General features: G+C 37.5%; 1 protein-coding gene across 4 annotated transcripts in view; it reads right to left on the reverse strand.

The window, feature by feature from the left end:
* Ubr2 (ubiquitin protein ligase E3 component n-recognin 2) overlaps positions 1-20563 on the reverse strand; it is a 141721-nt gene that overhangs the window by 37184 nt on the left and 83974 nt on the right. For all 4 annotated transcript variants that reach the window (XM_040282678.2, XM_005318681.5, XM_005318682.5 and 1 more), the window contains 7 exons: positions 7651-7753; positions 6397-6445; positions 5718-5872; positions 3875-3977; positions 1427-1536; positions 1235-1315; positions 446-624 (listed from right to left, as the gene is read on the reverse strand). In XM_040282678.2, the coding sequence (XP_040138612.1) occupies positions 446-624; positions 1235-1315; positions 1427-1536; positions 3875-3977; positions 5718-5872; positions 6397-6445; positions 7651-7753 (780 nt within the window). The remainder of the gene's footprint in view (positions 1-445; positions 625-1234; positions 1316-1426; positions 1537-3874; positions 3978-5717; positions 5873-6396; positions 6446-7650; positions 7754-20563) is intronic.

Raw genomic sequence — 20563 nt, forward strand, 5'->3', positions numbered from 1 at the left:
GGAATATACCTTCGCAATAAAAGAGAATAAAATCATGACATTTGCAAGTAAATGGATGAAGTTGGAGAATACAATGCTAAGTGAAGTTAGCCAATCACAAGACACCAAATGCCAAATGTTTTCTCTGATACAAGGAGGCTATTCATAGTGGGGTTGGGAGGGGAAGCATGGGAGGAAGAGATGAACTCTAGATAGGGCAGAGGGAAGGAGTAAGTGTATTCTTTCATGAATGTTGAGGGTCTCATGTGGAAAATACTTTAGGTGTCTATAGTCAAAGATTTCTAAGATTAATTTCTTTAGGTGGATGGCACAAAACTTAACTAACAATTCTACTAAATTACTTAGGACTAAAAATATACTCCTAAAGAAAAAAAAAGAAACACTTGACCCTAATTGAAAACTACTCTAGTCAAGACATTTAAGAAATTGTGATTACTTTCTTTACCTATTATCAAGAACAGCAGAGGTAGAGGAATCCAGTTCTAATGTCTGCTGAAAGAGCTCTTTGTTCTCATCAATAAAGTGTCGCTGCATCTCAGACATCTGGGCCATGATTTTTTCTCTACGCAGTCTGGCAATCTCAGCCTTTCTTTTCCTCTCAGCTTTGTCTTTGTCTCTTGAACTCTGAAATTATAATTCATTCAATTAGACCATCAGATGCAAAATGAACATTTTATTTCCCAAAGCAGAGATGTATATTTAGTATCAATATTCAAAACTATTCTACAATCTTGCTTAGCCCAAAGAAGAGATCTTCAAACAGCCTAATATTTAAAAAAAAACAAAAACAAAAACAAAATAACCACCCCTCCAAAAAAAATTGCCACACAAATAAATGTATTTGTGGAACATTTCTTGGAATTTAATGTTTGTGAATAATATCAACTAACTGCAGATGAATTTAATTTGCTCATACTAAACTTGCTACAATTTGTCTGTATTATCACACTTTACTTTTTCTTTTTGTAGTGCTGGAGACTGAACACAGGGACTCATGCAAGGCATTTACTTTTCTTTTTTGGGCAGAGGGGTTCTGGGGATCAAATCCAGGGGTACTCAGCCACGGAGCCACATCCCCAGCCATATTTTCTATTTTATTTAGAGATAGGGTCTCGCTGAGTTACTTGGCACATTGCTTTTGCTGGGGCTGGCTCTGAACTCATGATTCTCCTGCCTCAGCCTCCTGGGATTACAAGCGTGTACCACCATGCCTGCAGGCATGTACTTTTTTTACCTCTTCCATTATAGTTCCTTCTGTCTCTGCCACAGGACTGGTAGATGAACTCTCTCTTATCTTCTTAATAGCATTAAAAGTCTAAGACAAAAAAATAGTATCAGTTACCCTGAAATTATGAAATATTATCACAGTACACAAATAACAAATATTTAATGTTTCTCACAAACAGAGCAGTTTAAAAGATATTACCTTTAAAATCCACCTAATCATATCTTTGTGGACTTCCAGGTAGGGGGCATTTTGTAGTGTCTCCAGCATAGCTAAGATGCTTGGAGAATTGTTTGGTGCTTCACCAGGTTCTAAGACAGAAAAAATAAAAGGCAAAATAACACTAGCTGACAATTTACAGAGCTTAGTCCTGTCTACAAGAAGATGAATGTAGGTGCTTAACATTATCTGTTACTTATCATTTAATTACAGCCTTACTTAATAGATTATTAATACTTATAGAGATTATTAATACTTCTTGAGAATGTGACATATATGTCTAAGATTAGAGTTCATCAAGCAATCATAATTCACTTCTTACACAAAATTATTAACATAGCTTCTAGCAATTTTAAATGAAAATTCACCAAAAAAATCTGGTTTGAGATTTTATAAGTCTAAGAAAATGAATTAGGGTTATAGGGGTGCACATATGTATAAATATATCTATTTACTTGAACCTTTTCTTTAATAAAAGGTATATTCAAAATAAAATAAAATTTTTCCTTAAAAATTAATTGCTTCTGTATTTGAAGAAAATAAAAGTCAAGACCATATTCAAGAGTACCTTTAATCCAATATTAGCTAATTTAGTTTGTAGTCAGAAATGTCAAATTATTGATTTTCTTGATTTAAGTGCTGACATTCTGGCAAAACATTCTTCTTTCCTAAGAGGAGAAGGGATTGAACCATGTGATCTTGAATATTCTTCCAGATCTAAAATTCTGTGGTTGTGCTTTAGGAATCTGACTCTAGATGAGAGGATTCGTTGTTTTTTTAAAACAAATAAATATATATTGTGTGTCTTATTTAAAAGAAATATTTAAAAAGAATAAGAGAAAATGATGATTGTTTTAAAAAAGAAAGAAGGGGAAAGGGTGAACTTGATATTTAATGATGAGTAAATGAAATCAGGGAGCTGCCTTTGCGGTTATTCTAAAGTAAAAGCATTAGAGACAAAGAAAACAGGAGGTTCAACATTAATCCATGGGAAGAATATCAAGAGAAAAAAAGGAGTAGGGAAAGGCTGGCACCCACAAAGACAGTCTTCAGTGGCAACAGGCAGTTTCTCCTCTTGCTTTCATTTACTTGATGAAGGCAAGAAGGCAAACTAGAGATCTAGCAGTAAAGAGGACCACTTCCTCCTCTGTCCTCAGTAGTAGAGGATAGTATTCTCACAGTCCTTATCATTTAGGAAGAAATGGCACTGAATAAAGTTATAGAAACAATCCTTTTCAATTCAGGAATTCATAAATCCCATCACAAGACCATAAATTCATTTATAAACATTTAGCACATGGCTGATTGCGGGTCTGGGCAAGGCAAGCACAAGCTGAGCCTGTCAACTCTGGCACCAGAAAGCAGGGTGATGTAAAAACACTAACAGAGTAGGTGAAAGGGACACAGAAACTGTGTGAACTCCTATTGACCAAAAGTGGCATGATCTGAGTATCAAAAGGAACAATAATAATAACTGTAACACACTGAATAAATAAAAATGTACAAGTCATATTTTTTAAAAAACCCACACAAACTGTAAAGATTAAGTTGTCACCCGTAACAGGTAATTATTAGACCAAATGCTTATTCTAAAAATTAATAAAAGCTTATTTTTAAGAGGTTAAATATGATGTCTACAACAAATGGTTCAAAGGTACACAAAAATAAACATGAATATCCCTGAATATTAATAACTGAGTCTAGGTGGTAGGTATGTGGGTGTTTATTGTACAACTCTCTTTCAACTTGTCTCACATTTCCGAAAGTTTTAAAATAAAAATGAAAAATATTTTCCTGGCCTTCTTAGAAAAAAATAAAAAGAAACAATTACTTTGCATAAAATTACAATCCAATCCTCTACAGCTAATTTTATTTTCAACATTACACAATCTTATGTTTTTGTAAAATAACTAAAAAAATTTAAAATGAAATCCTGCAATTCCTTCTACTATGGAGGCTGAGGCAGGAGGATTTAAGTTTGAAGAGAGTCAGGGCAACTTACACCCAGTTTCAAAATAAAAAAGAAGAAGAATCAGGAGTATGGCTCAGTGGTAGAGCGCCTCTAGGGTTTTGTCCCCAGTACTGGAGGAAAAAAAAAGAAAAATTCAACCAACCCCCGCCCCCCACCACACACATCTATTTCCTAAAGATAAATGTATGTGCTATACCAGTTTCAACCTGAGAACTCCTGAATATTTTTTACTGTTTATTAATTAAAATTTATGCATCTCAAGTATGTGTAGGCCCCAAGTATTTTTATATTAAGATCTAATATGATACCTTTAACACAAAGATGAATATATGTGGCCTCAAATATTTGAATTCAGCATTACCTAAATAGAACTTACATAATCAAATAAAAGAAGTTATAAGTGATTATTTGAAATCACTTACATTTTGAGATAGTTCAGTTAAAAAGTGTATACATACTTGAAATCTTCTGAGTGAAGGTAAATGTTACTACATGCTCTTCCATGACATTCTCTAAATGTTGTTTTTCTTCTTGTAGTGCCATTCCAATTAAATGTAACACCTCAAATAAAATGTTTTGTTAACTTTTTAGTAAAATAATCAAGTATATATTCTTATTTTATATAACAAAAATAATTAACTCATGATTGAAAAGTTAAATCAAGTTATTAAAGATTAAATGCAATAAGAAACAATTCTAAATATTATTTTTTATTGAATTCAAAGACTGAGATTCATTTTATAATAAAAAAATTCTCAGTAAGGAAATGAAATTTTCTATTTTAGAGTTAAAATATTAGGGCAAGCTAAAATTACTATCAACTATGGCCAAGCAATTCAAGTAATACATAATGTTCAGTTTTGTTCCATACCTACACTTCAGTCTTAAAAAAAAAATATCTTGTGATAATCATTGGCCAAATAATTACAGAGCTGAAGGTGTCTATATTAATCATCAAAGAGTCATATTTTTATCTCTACTGTTACACAGTTTACTAAAATGTTTGTGGTTCTTGCATAATCTGACAAAGATTCCTTAAGAGACTTAAAGAAAACATATAAGTACATTGAACTTGTATATAATTTACTGCTCCTGTTCTGCTCACTAGTTTTTTTTAAAGGAGATATATGTGTGAGGTCCGTTTTTCTCTCCACAGAGTGTACTTGTTATGAGAGACTTGGAAGAACTAGATTAGCCTGAATGACATAAGTGCATATATGAAGTGAATACTGTTCATTGCTCTTCACTCCTTCATTTCCCACAATCTTTTGCTCACACAGTACTAATCTCTACTACAACACAGCTCCCAGCTTTTACTGTTTTAAATACATGTTTATAAATGGGATTGCTTAAGTATTCATACACTTTAGCCAATGAGATACTTAAGCCTGTTCAGACAATTAAAGGAATGGTAGTTAAATTCTTGGCTTTTCTGCTTTCAAGTCTTCTTCTCTCTCAAGGAGACCCTGAATGGTCTCATCATGTTTAACCTAGGAACAAACTGCTTCTTTAGAGGCCTGAGTATTATAAATTCTGTATGTAAAGTGCCTAGCATAGCACTTTATTTCTGTAAACTGAATAACTGTTTTGTTGTCATCACTAGATGAGTAGTGAGAAATTAAATGAACCTCACTGAAACTTGGCTTCCTTATCCATACAATGTAAAAAGCAGTACCTGTTAACAGGGTATTGTGTGAATTCTAGGAGATAATGTAAGAATGACTTACATTACCACTATAAAGTTAATTTAAACAAGGTTCAAGAAATCCCAGGTTTTAGTTATAGAAATAAAAGTCTCCAAATTTCAATTTCTTCGATTATAAAATATGAATACTGAGCTGGGTAATGGCTCAGCAGTAGAGCACTCGCTTGGCACATGTGAGGCCCTTGGTTCGACCCTCAGCACCACATAAAAATAAATAAATAAAGATATTATGTCCAACTACAACTAAAAAAAAATATAAAAAATATGGATACTGAGGAAATCAAGTTTTTTTTTAATATACATAAAACCTAACACGTTATACCAATATCAGAGACTGTGTATGCAGAGGCCAGGACCAATTATGGAGAGATATATTGACCAAATATATCTACCAGGCACAAATTTTCACAGCCATACACAAAAGGAATAATAATATGATATTAAGAATTAAGTTAATACAGTACATTTTGTCCTAATTTTTCTGTGTATAGATAATGACAAGAATACTTTGGTTTCTCACTACAAAACACTATATACGTGTGTTTGTATATATATATATATATACATTTATATATAAGAAATGTCTTCAAACATACCCTTTGTAGCATCGACTCTGACCAGGCATATCCATTATGCTCCACAGCCCACTGTAGTATTGTTCCCATGATGCACAACATGACATCTGACTGCAAAATGTTAACTAGACTTGCAAATAAAGGGCAGAATGGAGGCAAAACTGGAGGTGGAAGTGCTGAAAATAAAGTTATTATGGTTTCTTTTGTAGAACATGTTTTTAGAAACAGATATTTTTGATAATCTTCATTTGAAGAGTATTCATTAACACATCTCTCTTTAGAAAAAAATTTTTTTTCTGGTACTGGTGATGGAGCTCAGAGCCTTGTGCATGCTAGGCAAACACCTTACTACTGAGCCACATCCCCAGCACAACACACATCTTAAAACTATATTTCACCTTCTCAAAGTTAGTCCAATGTACAAAAAAGGTTGCATAGATAGCAGTACAAAGAAAAACAATTCTTTTCCCTAGAAATGCCTCAAAATTTGAGAAAAAACCATTAACCCCTAAGTGACTTAATACAGACTATCTTTATGTTAATATTTATTTATTATTCCTTTGATTAATTAAGAGGAAGTTCACTTGGAAAGCTTACATTTAAATCTTTCATGTCTGCCAAGGACAATCATCATAGTTAGAAAATAAACTTCAGCAAGCAGAAGAGATCAACATGAGATTTTTGGAAAGATTAAAAATACCTGTATCCTCTCTATTTTGTCTTTTCAATTTCCGCTGAGCTTCTTCTGCCTAGTAAAAATGAAAGTTATTTAGATGGCATTTATAATACAAAATAATTTAATACCCTAAACAGTAATGTAATTCAGTCTCTATTATCTTCTGGTTTAGAAGATTTTTTTTTTTTCTTTTGTGGTGCTGGGGATCGAACCCAGGGCCTTGTGCATGCAAGGCAATATCCTCAGTCCCTCAGAAGATTTTTTTTATCATTAGTGTTGCAGTTCCTCCCAAACTGATGTCAGAGTTAACTTTTTCCCCTCTAAAAGCTGCCCCAAATGACTTCTTTGTTGCATTAAAATGCAAGGGAAATATGTACAAACCAAACTCAAATTTAGGCTATATGATAATATTAAACACTAGGTTTTTGACGGGTGCAGTGGTTCACCCGTGTAACCCCAGCATTTTGAGAGGCTGAAGCATGAGGATCGTGAGTTCAAATACAGCCTCAGCAATTCAGCAAGACCCTGTCTCTAAATAAAATATAAAAAAGGGTAGGGGATGTGGCTCAGTTGTTAAGCGCTTCTGGGTTCAATCCCCAGTACCAAAATCAAAACCAAAACACTTGTTTTGTATAATGCCACTTATTATAAAAGGAAAAGTATAAGGAGACTACTAAAAGGCAAAATTTACTTAAAAGTGATTAGGAAAACTGTATAAATCTCCATGGAAAAGCATTTTTAGTAGAACCAATTCTGAAATGTGTGTAAAATGGGTTAAGTAATTATAATGCAGGTTGAAAATTTGTCTTCAAAATCCAATATGTATGGGCATATATAAGATTATATATACATATAGATCTTATAATCTATGCATAAAATCCCGAGGGCAGGGATATCCAAAATGTTAAGCAGTGATAGTCTATGCAATTTGTATTTTTTTTCTGTATTTATACCTTTTTCATATTTTCTAAATTTCTACAATAAAAATGAAGAAAATTATTTTTTCAATCTGTGAAAGCAGTAAAAGATTTTTAAAGGATAAAAATCCAAGCCCTTCTCATTATACTTTTATTTTATTTATTTTTGGGTACTGAGGATTGAACTTAGAGATGCTTTACCAATCAGCTACATCCCTACCTATTTTTATGTTGAGACAGGGTCTTGCTAAGTTGCCAAGGTTGGCCTTAAACTTTTGATCCTTTTGCCTCAGCCTCCTGAATAGCTAGGAACAAACACAATTGTGCCTGGACCCCGCATACTTTAAAATTTCCCAGTTACCTTGGACTGCTCTGCCCTTGAAAAGTGATAGAAATACAAGTTGAACTCTTTGGTGCATTCTGGTTTCAGTTCGTACATGCCTCGTCCTGTTAATCCAGGTTTTCTAGGGGAAAAAAAAAAAAAAACCCTTATAATATTTATATTGAAGTCATATGCCAATTCATGAGTCTCAGATGTTAGGATAAGAACCAAATCTCTGATATCCTTCTGATGGGTGTTAAGTTGAAACTTAAATTGGAATTCTCAATCCAAATTCTAATGTGCATCTATTTTATTTACTACCTCCACTTTGAATTCATCCTGAATAGACAAGTGGATGTGATGGATATGTAGCACCAACAATGGAAAAGCCTGACAACAGGGGACAGGTTACATAAATGACAACATTTCTAAACAACTGAACACCATTAAAAGTGATGTTAATTTCTGTTTTTTTTTTTTTTTTGAGAGAGAGAGAGAGAGAGAGAGAATTTTTTAATATTTATTTTTTAGTTCTTAGTGGATACAACATCTTTGTTTGTATGTGGTGCTGAGGATCAAACCCAGGCTGCATGTGTGCCAGGCAAGTGCGCTAGCGCTTGAGCCACATCCCCAGCCCCTCTGTATTCTGATATGTAAAGATATTTGTGATAAATTCTATTAAAATAAAAAAAAAAAAGCAGGCACAATACTGGAATTTAAAGAGCCTTCCTAAGCAGGATATAAAACCCAGAAGCTGAATAAGACAGAAAGATATTTAAAACACTTGTGAGAAACACCACCAAAGTTAAAAAAAATAAAAAATGAAGTGATAGGGACAAAGTACTTGCAATGTATTTAATAGAGTAAGAATCATATCTCTAATATATAAAAATAATTATGGAACAATAAGATGGGGATGAACTACTGCGAAGAAAAATGTACACAAGTATGACTAATTATAAATGGTCAATAAACACATGAAAAGATGTTTAGCCTTATTGGTAGAACAATGCTATTAAAGTAACACCGGGGATTCCAACATGGCAGCGGGCGCCGAGAGATCAAGTCTCTGACCTCTTCAGCTGTGCGGGCATAGGGAGTCGTAAACAATCTAAATTCTGTTTGCTCAGGATCACTAGGCAATGCTGAGCTGACGTAGATCTGGGGCGAACAGATTGGGCCTCTCAGAACACACACTGAGCCCGGATTGGCTGAATTCAAGCTCCCGTTCGCCTGCTTCCCGCAGACAAACAACTGTGACTCAGCACTAATCCATCCGGCTGAAACAACTGGTCAGCCCTTCGGATCCTACGGAGGTAAATGCCAACCCAGCCTTCATAGGTAGTGGCCACAGGTTTGAAACAGGGCTTGGGAGAGACAGTAAGGACCCACCCGTTGCATTGGTCACCCGGCAAAGGGAAACGAACTTTCGCCATTTGCAAGAGATACCACCATGGCAGAGAACTGACGTCACCAGACTACGGCGGAGGAGATAACTTCATTGAAACCTGCGGCCACAGGTGTGTAATTCCCTAGCCTTCCCTCTGCATACATCGGGGAAACCTTAAGGGCCCCTCCCAGCACTCCCGTGAGCGCGACAGCCAGACGGAGGGAATCAGACGGGGCGCGGACTGCGGTGCAGAACTCCTGGCTACCACTCCCACCAGTGCTGACAACTGAGGTCTCTTGCACCAGCTACCGGGGGCATGGCTACTGGAGGGCAAGTAAAATTGGCTGAGGATTCTCAGCCCCAAGCTCTACAAACTTAGGGACTTAGGGTCTGAGGGAATGGCAAACAGGGAGAGTGTGCCCAGTCGGTCATGAAAACAGGGCTCCCGGTAGCAGCAGACCTGGTGTGTAGCAAGAATTGTGGTGAGCGGCACCCATGAGAGGGGCCTGGCTAGAGGAAAAGTGGGGAAGTGACTAGACACAAGAGGACGCCCTAGGCACTCAGGATTGGAGACTGGCCCAGTCTGGGAGGAGGAGCTGCTGCACAGAGATTGGTTCCCGCGTATTGACAGCAGAAACTTGGCCTGGTGGGCACAGCGCCACCTACTGGAAGAGAAGTGATTCAAACTCTAAGACTGCATTTATTAGGTTTGGTTTTTTTTTCTCTTTTTTTGATTTGGGTTTTTCCTTTCATTTTTCTTTCTTGTTGTTTTTTAATTTTTTTTCAATTTTTTTCTTCTAATTTTAATTTTAATTTTTTTTATTATTTAAAAAAATTTTTTTTCTTTTTTATTTCCTATTTTTTTTCTTCTTTTGTCTTTTCAATTTTCTTATTCCCCCTTCCTTGAATTCTACCTGCTTACTCTCATTCTCTTTAGTGACTTCTTCCCTTCCCTTCTAATACCTTTCCTCCCAAGCATCAAATAAATTTATAGGAGTAAACAGTAACTCAGCAGTCAACAGAACAAGAAGTAACATGAGCAGCTTGAAAAAGCAAGGAAGAAAAGGAGTACAAACAATGCAGGACGCCTAAATATTCAGGAGGACCTAGAGTCATCAGAAAAATGGTCATATAAAGAACTCAAGGAACACCTTACACAGACGGAATGGAACCTTAAAGAGGATACGAGACAGCAAATTCAAGAAGTGAAAGAACACATTGAGAATGAATTACATAAACAGATAAAAGAAGGAGATAAGCATCTTTATCAAGAGGTAGAGATTATAAAAAATAATCAAACAATAATTCTAGAAATGAAGAAAACGATAAACCAAATTAAAAACTCAATTGAGAGTATCACTAACAGAGTGGAGCAAGTAGAAGCCAGAACGTCAGATAATGAAGACAAATTAAATCATCTTGAAAAGAGTCTAGCCAACTCAGAAAGGCTGGTAAAAAATCACGAGAAAAACATCCAAGAGTTATGGGATAACATAAAAAAACCAAACTTACGAGTCATCGGGATAGAATAAGGTACAGAGATTCAAACTAAGGGAATGAGTAACCTGCTGAATGAAATAATTACAGAAAACTTTCCAGAAATAAAAAAAGAAACAGATATACAAACTGAAGATGCATACAGGACACCGAGCACACAAAATCACAGTAGACGAACACCAAGACACATTGTTATGAAGATATCCAATATACAGAACAAAGAGAAAATATTAAAAGCTACAAGAGAAAGGAGGCAGATTACATTCAGGGGTAAACCAATAAGGTTAACAACGGATTTTTCATCACAGACGCTGAAAGCAAGAAGGTCATGGAACAATGTATTTCAAACACTGAAAGACAATGGATGCCAACCAAGAATTCTGTATCCAGCAAAATTAAGCTTCAGGTATGACAACGAAATAAAAATCTTTCATGATAAACAAAAGTTAAAAGAATTTGCAGCCAGAAAACTAGCATTGCAAAGCATTTTGAGCAAAATACTACACGAGGAAGAAATGAAAAACAATAACCAAAACCATCAGTGGGAAGTGCCTCGGTAAAGACAGAGGGCGAGGGGAAAGATAATCATGGAGAAACAAACTAAATTTTTTTTAAAAAGGATAAATAATCAAACATGGCTGGAAGTACAAACCATATATCAATAGTAACTCTAAATGTTAATGGTTTAAACTCTCCAGTAAAGCGACATAGGCTGGTATCATGGATTAAAAAAACAAATCCAACAATATGCTGCCTCCAGGAGACACATCTGATTGGAAAAGACATACACAGGCTGAAGGTGAAAGGATGGGAAAAAAATATACCACGCACACGGTCCTCATAAGCAAGCAGGGGTGGCCATCCTCATATCGAATAAAATCGACATCAAGACTAAGTTAATCAAAAGGGATAAGGAAGGACATTATATACTGTTAAAAGGAACCATTCACCAACAAGACATAACAATTATCAATATTTATGCACCAAATAATGGTGCTGCGACATTCATAAAACAAATTCTCCTCAAGTTCAAGAATCAAATAGACCACAACACAATAATTATGGGTGACTTCAACACACCTCTCTCACCATTGGACAGATCCTCCAAACAAAAGTTGAATAAAGAAACTATAGAACTCAATACCACAATCAATAACCTAGACTTAACTGACATATATAAAATATATCAACCATCATCAAATGGATATACTTTTTTCTCAGCAGCACATTGATCCTTCTCAAAAATAGACCATATATTATGCCATAGGGCAACCCTCAGTAAATATAAAGGGGTGGAGATAATACCATGCATTTTATCTGATCATAATGGAATGAAACTGGAAATCAATGATAAAAGAAGGAAGGAAAAATCCTACATCACATGGAAAATGAACAATATGTTACTGAATGATCAATGGGTTACAGAAGACATAAAGGAGGAAATAAAAAAATTCTTAGAGATAAATGAAAATGCAGACAAACATATCGGAATCTATGGGACACAATGAAAGCAGTTTTAAGAGGGAAATTCATCACCTGGAGGTCATTCCTCAAAAAAAGAAAAAAAACAACAAATAAATGAGCTCACACTTCATCTCAAAGCCCTAGAAAAGGAAGAGCAAAACAACAGCAAATGTAGCAGAAGGCAAGAAATAATTAAAATCAGAGCAGAAATCAATGAAATTGAAACAAAAAAAACTATTGAAAAAATTAACGAAACTAAAAGTTGGTTCTTCGAAAAAATAAATAAGATCGACAGACCTTTAGCCATGCTAACGAAGAGAAGAAGAGAGAGAACTCAAATTACTAACATACAGGATGAAAAAGGCAATATCACAACAGATGCTACAGAAATACAGAAGACAATTGGAAATTATTTTGAAAACCTATATTCCAATAAAATAGAAGATAGTGAAGACATCGATAAATTTCTTAAGTGAAATGATTTGCCCAGTCTGAGTCAGGAGGATACACACAATTTGAACAGACCAATATCAATGAATGAAATTAAAGAAGCAATCAAAAGACTACCAACCAAGAAAAGCCCAGGACTGGATGGGTATACAGCGGAGTTTTACAAAACCTTTAAAGAAGAATTAACACCAATACTTTTCAAGTTACTTCAGGAAATAGAAAAAGAGGGAGCTCTTCCAAATTCATTCTACGAGGCCAACATCAGCCTGATTCCGAAACTAGACAAAGACACCTCAAAGAAAGAAAACTACAGACCAATATCTCTAATGAACCTAGATGCAAAAATCCTCAATAAAATTCTGATGAATCAGATTCAAAAACACATCAAAAAAATTGTGCACCATGATCAAGTAGGATTCATCCCTGGGATCCAAGGATGGTTCAATATACGGAAATCAATAAATGTTATTCACCACATCAGTAGACTTAAAGAACCATATGATCATCTCGATAGACGCAGAGAAAGCATTCGACAAAGTACAGCATCCCTTTATGTTCAAAACATTAGAAAAACTTGGGATAACAGGAACTCACCTTGACATTGTAAAAGCTATCTATGCTAAGCCTCAGGCTAGCACCATTCTGAATGGAGAAAAGTTGAAGGCATTCCCTCTAAAATCTGGAACAAGACAGGGATGCCCTCTCTCACCACTTCTATTTAATTTAGTCCTTGAAATACTAGCCAGAGCAATTAGACAGACAAAAGAAATTAAAGGCATAAAAATAGGAAAAGAAGAACTTAAATTATCAGTATTTGCGAACGACATGATTCTATACCTAGAAGACCCAAAAGGATCTACAAAGAAACTACTAGAACTAATAAATGAATTCAGCAAAGTGGCAGGATATAAAATCAACACGCATAAATCAAAGGCATTTCTGTATATCAGCGACAAAACTTCTGAAATGGAAATGAGGAAAAACACTCCATTCACAATATCCTCAAAAAAAAAAAAAAATACTTGGGAATCAACCTAACAAAAGAGGTGAAAGATTTATACAATGAAAACTACAGAACCCTAAAGAGAGAAGTAGAAGATCTTAGAAGATGGAAAAATATACCCTGTTCATGGATAGGCAGAACTAACATTATCAAAATGGCGATATTGAGGATCCAACATGGCGGCCGGCGAGGAAGCAGCGATTCCAACGTCTCCACTTTAACGGGATAAGAAAGACCCATCAGAACAGCGGCAGCCTACCTACGGAGGAACTTCTAGCATAATTCCCTTAAGAAGAGAGCTGCCGTGAACTGGTAGGTTTATTGGAAGTGACAGTTTGCCCAGAGAAGTGGATCTTGGACGGCCACGCGGGCACAGAGGTCTAGTCCCGCAGCCATCAGCTGCTCCCGCAAGCGGCTCCCCCGGGAGGATTAGCTCTCGCTCTGGGAGGAGCCGCCTCACCCGCCCGGTTCCTAACCACGCGGCCACAGCTACCCGGCTCGGCTCTACAGGTAGCCCCGCGGCGGGTGCAGAAATCAACTCCTGCAACCAGCAACCGCTTTTGCAAGCGGGGGACACCCGGAGCGACTTAGCCAGCCCCGCCCGAACCGGAATTCGGCCTCCGCCATCCAGGCTCCCCTGGGAGGCCTAGTGCTCGCTCTGGGAGCAGCCGCCTCACCCACCCGGTCCCTAACCACGCGGCCACAGCTACCCGGCTAGACAGGTGGCCCCGTGGCCGGTGCAGAAATCAAGTTCTGCAACCAGCAGCCGCTTTTGCAAGCGGTGGACACCCGGAGCGACTTGGCCCGCCCTGCCCGAACTGGAATTCGGCCTCTGCCATCCGGGCTCCCCTGGGAGGCCTAGTGCTCGCTCTGGGAACAGCCGCCTCACCTGCCCGGTTCCTAACCACGCGGTCTCAGCTACCCGGCTCTACAGGTGGCCCCCCCGGCGGGCGAAGAGGTCCAATCCCGCAACCACCAGCAGCTTCTGAAAGTGGCGGCGGCCCGGAACGGAGTGGCAGCCCAAACCGGCAGACGCCTCCGCCATATCGGCTCTCCCGGGAGGCCCTGCTCTCGCTTGGCGAACAGCCAAACCACCCGCCCGGATCTTAACCACGCAGACACAGCTACCCCGCTCTTCACGTGGCTCCCGGTGGCCCGACTCAGCTAGAAGGGTCCCCGCATGGCCCAGCACATGGCCATGCCCTCCGGGCTCTGCTAATAGCCCCGCCCACCTGGCGAACAACCGGGAAACTTCAAAATCTGTCTGTGGGCGTGACCGCAAGGACCAAAGGACTCTCGACACCCAACTCCCCTTACTGCCAGAGTCAGGCAGACCTGAGACCCACCAACAGAACAGGCCTAGAGGCCTGCCAGCATGGTAGATACGCCACTCCAATTGGAGTAGGGGCAGAGCAGAGCAGCCGCCCGCATCCGGATCAGGCCCAATAACCCGAGGGGGTGACAGTCATATCGCCACAATTGGAGGGGGGGCAGAGCAGAGCCGCCACCCGCACCTGCAGGGTGGGCAGACCTGCGAACAACCGGCAGAGCAGGCCTAGCGGCCCGCCAACGCAGTATTGAGATCACCCCAACTAGAGAAGGAGCACAGCCACTACCCGCCCTGCAAGGGAGATTTTACAACTATACAAGAGCATATAAATAATTAGGGGGAAAACTCATAAACACAACAGTTTCACCAAGCAGAAAGAAACGTGAGCAGCATGAAAAGACAAGGAAAGAAAGGACCACAAGCAATGCAGGTCAACTCAACTTTAGAAGAGGTAATAGCTGCAACAGATGGAATGTCAGATAAAGAGTTCAGGATATATATGCTTCAGATGATCTGGAGTCTCAAGGAAGACATGAGACAGCAAAATCAGACAATGAAAGATCACATTGACAAACAAATCCAGGAAGTAAAAGCTCAATTTCACAGGGAGATAGAGGTAATAAAAAACAAACAAATAGAAATCCTAGAAATGCAGGAAACAATAAACCAACTTAAAAACTCAATTGAGAATACTACCAGCAGAGTAGATCACTTAAAAGAGAGAACATCAGACAATGAAGACAAAGTATTTCAACTGGAAAAGAACATAGACAGCTCAACAAGTCTGCTAAGAAACCATGAGCAGAACATCCAAGAATTATGGGACAATATCAAAAGACCAAATTTAAGAGTCATTGGGATACAGGAAGGCACAGAGCTCCATACCAAAGGAATAAACAGTCTATTCAGTGAAATAATACGAGAAAACTTCCCAGACTTGAAGAATGAGACAGAATCCCAAATCCTAGAAGCCTACAGGACGCCGAATGTGCAAAATCATAAGAGATCCACACCTAGACACATTATAATGAGGATGTCCAACATACAGAATAAGGAGAGAATTTTAAAAGCTGCAAGAGAAAGAAAGCAGATTACATTTAGGGGCAAACCAATCAGGATAACAGCTGATCTCTCAACACAGACTCTGAAAGCTAGAAGATCCTGGAATAACATATTTCAAACACTGAAAGAAAATGGGTTCCAACCAAGAATCGTGTATCCGGCGAAATTAAGCTTCAGGATAGAAGATGAAATTAAAACCTTCCACGATAAACAAAAGTTAAAAGAATTCGCAGCTAGAAAACCATCTCTTCAAAAAATCCTTTGCAAAACATTACAGGAAGAGGAAATGGACAATAACATTGAAAACCAACAATGGGAGGTAGGACAGTAAAGGGGGGAAAGTAGTCAAAGAGAATAACAAATCAGGTTTAGTAACATCAATAAACAAATATGGCTAGAAGAACAAACCATATCTCAATAATAACCCTAAATGTTAATGGCTTAAACTCACCAATTAAGAGACACAGGCTAGTAGAATGGATCACAAAACAAGACCCAACAATATGCTGCCTACAGGAGACGCATCTGATAGGAAAAGATATTCATAGACTGAAGGTGAAAGGTTGGGAAAAACATACCACTCATATGGACTGCGGAAACAAGCAGGAGTGTCCATACTCATATCTAATAAAATAGATTTCAAGCCAAAGTTAATCAAAAGGGATAAAGAAGGACACTTCATACTGCTCAAGGGAACCATACACCAACAAGACATAACAATCATAAATATATATGCCCCAAATAATGGTGCAGCTGTGTTCATCAAGCAAACTCTTCTCAAGTTCAAAAGTCTAATAGATCACCATACAATAATCATGGGAGACTTCAACACACCTCTCTCACCACTGGACAGATCTTCCAAACAAAAGTTAAATAAGGAAACTATAGAACTCAATAACACAATTAACAACCTAGGTTTAATTGACATATATAGACTATACCACCCAACATCAAGTAGTTACACCTTTTTCTCAGCAGCACATGGAACCTTCTCAAAAATAGACCATATATTATGTCACAGGGCAACTCTTAGACAATATAAAGGGGTAGAGATAATACCATGCATCTTATCTGGTCATAATGGAATAAAACTGAAAATCAATGATAAAAGAAGGAAGAAAAAAATCAAGCATCACTTGGAGAATGAACAATAGGATGCTGAATGATCAATGGGTTTTAGAAGACATCAAGGAGGAAATTAAAAACTTCCTAGAGTTAAATGAAAACACAGACACAACATATCGGAATCTATGGGACACATTGAAAGCAGTTCTAAGAGGAAAATTCATTGCTTGGAGTTCATTCCTCAAAAAAAGAAAAAACCAACAAATAAATGATCTCTTACTTCATCTCAAAATCCTAGAAAAAGAAGAGCAAAACAACAGCAAAAGAAGTAGAAGGCAAGAAATAATTAAAATCAGAGCTGAAATTAATGAAATTGAAACAAAAGAAACAATTGAAAAAATTGACAAAACTAAAAGTTGGTTCTTTGAAAAAATAAATAAAATCGACAGACCCTTAGCCATGCTAACGAAGAGAAGAAGAGAGAGAACTCAAATTACTAACATACGGAATGAAAAAGGCAATATCACAACAGACACTTCAGAAATACAGAAGATAATCAGAAATTATTTTGAATCCTTATACTCCAATAAAATAGAAGATAGTGAAGGCATAGATAAATTCCTTAAGTCTTATGATCTGCCCAGATTGAGTCAGGAGGATATAGACAACCTAAACAGACCAATAACAATAGAGGAAATAGAAGAAACCATCAAAAGATTATCAACTAAGAAAAGCCCAGGACCGGATGGGTATACAGCAGAGTTTTACAAAACCTTTAAAGAGGAACTAACACCAATACTTTTCAAGCTATTTCAGAAAATAGAAAAAGAGGGAGAACTTCCAAATTCATTCTACGAGGCCAACATCACCCTGATTCCGAAACCAGACAAAGACACTTCAAAGAAAGAAAACTACAGACAAATATCTCTAATGAACCTTGACACAAAAATCCTCAATAAAATTCTGGCGAATCGGATTCAAATACATATCAAAAAAATTATACACCATGATCAAGTAGGATTCATCCCTGGGATGCAAGGCTGGTTCAATATACGGAAATCAATAAATGTTATTCACCACATCAATAGACTTAAAAATAAGAACCATATGATCATCTCGATAGATGTAGAAAAAGCATTCGACAAAGTTCAGCATCCCTTTATGTTCAAAACTCTAGAAAAATTAGGGATAACCGGAACATACCTCAACATTGTAAAAGCAATCTATGATAAGCCACAGGCCAGCATCATTCTGAATGGAGAAAAATTGAAGGCATTCCCTCTAAGATCTGGTACAAGACAGGGATGCCCTCTCTCACCACTTCTGTTCAACATAGTCCTTGAAACACTGGCCAGAGCAATTAGACAGACGAAAGAAATTAAAGGCATAAAAATAGGAAAAGAAGAACTTAAATTATCACTATTTGCAGATGATATGATCCTATACCTAGCAGACCCAAAAGGGTCTACAAAGAAGCTATTAGAGCTAAAAAATGAATTCAGCAAAGTGGCAAGGTATAACATCAACACGCATAAATCAAAGGCATTCCTGTATATCAGCGACAAATCCTCTGAAACGGAAATGAGGACAACTACTCCATTCACAGTATCACCCCCCAAAAATAAAATACTTGGGAATCAACCTAAAAAAAGAGGTGAAAGATTTATATAATGAAAATTACAGAACCCTAAAGAAAGACATAGAAGAAGACCTTAGAAGATGGAGAAATATACCCCGCTCATGGATAGGCAGAGAACTAACATCATCAAAATGGCGATATTACCAAAAGTTCTCTATAAGTTCAATGCAATACCAATCAAAATCCCAACAGCATTTCTTGTAGAAATAGATAAAAGAATCATGAAATTCATATGGAATAATAAAAGACCCAGAATAGAAAAAACAATGCTAAGCAGGAAGTGTGAATCAGGCGGTATAGCGATACCAGACTTCAAACTATACTACAGAGCAATAGTAACAAAAACAGCATGGTACTGGTACCAAAACAGGCGGGTGGACCAATGGTACAGAATAGAGGACACAGTAACCAATCCACAAAACTACAACTACCTTATATTTGATAAAGGGGCTAAAAGCATGCAATGGGGGAAGGATAGCATCTTCAACAAATGGTGCTTGGAAAACTGGAAATCCATTTGCATCAAAATGAATCTGAATCCCTATCTCTTGCCATGCACAAAAGTTAACTCAAAATGGATCAAGGAGCTTGATATTAAATCAGAGACACGGCATCTGATAGAAGAAAAAGTTGGCTACGATCTACATACTGTGGGATCGGGCCCCAAATTCCTCAATAGGACGCTCATAGCGCAAGAGTTAACAACTAGAATCAACAAATGGGACTTACTCAAACTAAAAAGTTTTTTCTCAGCAAAAGAAACAATAAGAGAGATAAATAGGGAGCCTACATCCTGGGAACAAATCTTTAATCCACACACTTCAGATAGAGCCCTAATAACCAGAATATACAAAGAACTCAAAAAATTAGACAATAAGATAACAAATAACCCAATGAATAAATGGGCCAAGGACCTGAATAGACACTTCTCAGAGGAGGACATACAATCAATCAATAAGTACATGAAGAAATGCTCACCATCGCTAGCAGTCAGAGAAATGCAAATCAAAACTACCCTAAGATACCATCTCACTCCAGTAAGATTGGCAGCCATTAGGAAGTCAAACAACAATAAGTGCTGAAGAGGATGCGGGGAAAAGGGCACTCTTGTTCATTGCTGGTGGGACTGCAAATTGGTGCAGCCAATTTGGAAAGCAGTATGGAGATTTCTTGGAAAGCTGGGAATGGAACCACCATTTGATCCAGCTATTCCCCTTCTCGGTCTATTCTCTAAAGACTTAAAAAGAGCATGCTACAGGGACACTGCTGCATCGATGTTCATAGCAGCACAATTCACGATAGCAAGATTGTGGAACCAACCTAGATGCCCTTCAATAGATGAATGGATAAAAAAAATGTGGCATTTATACACAATGGAGTATTACTCTGCATTAAGAAACGACAAAATCATAGAATTTGGAGGGAAATGGATGGCATTAGAGCAGATTATGCTAAGTGAAGCTAGTCAATCGTTAAAAAACAAATACCAAATGACCCCTTTGATATAAGGGGAATAAACAAGGACAGGGTAGGGACGAAGAGCTTGAGAAGAAGATTTACATTAAACAGGGATGAGAGGTGGGAGGGAAAGGGAGTAAGAAGGGAAATCGCATGGAAATGGAAGGCGATCCCCAGGGTTATACAAAATGATATATAAGAGGAAAGGAGGGGTAAGACAAGATAATACAAATGGAAGAAATGATTTACAGTAGAAGGGGTAGAGAGAGAAAAGGGGAGGGGAGGGGAGGGGAGGGGGGATAGTAGAGAATAGGACTGACAGCAGAATACATCAGACACTAGAAAAGCAATATGTCAATCAATGGAAGGGTAACTGATGTGATACAGCAATCTGTATACGGGGTAAAGTTGGGAGTTCATAACCCGCTTGAATCAAACTGTGAAATATGATGTATTAAGAACTATGTAATGTTTTGAACGACCAACAATAAAAAAAATAAAAAATAATAAAAAATAAAAAAATAAAAAATCTGTACTACCTTTTAAAATGAAAAAAAAAAAAAAAAAGTTCACGGCCAAGTTAGCAAGACCCTG

Source organism: Ictidomys tridecemlineatus, chromosome 8 (assembly GCF_052094955.1).
Source record: "Ictidomys tridecemlineatus isolate mIctTri1 chromosome 8, mIctTri1.hap1, whole genome shotgun sequence".
In the NCBI taxonomy this organism is placed as follows: Eukaryota; Metazoa; Chordata; class Mammalia; order Rodentia; family Sciuridae; genus Ictidomys; species Ictidomys tridecemlineatus.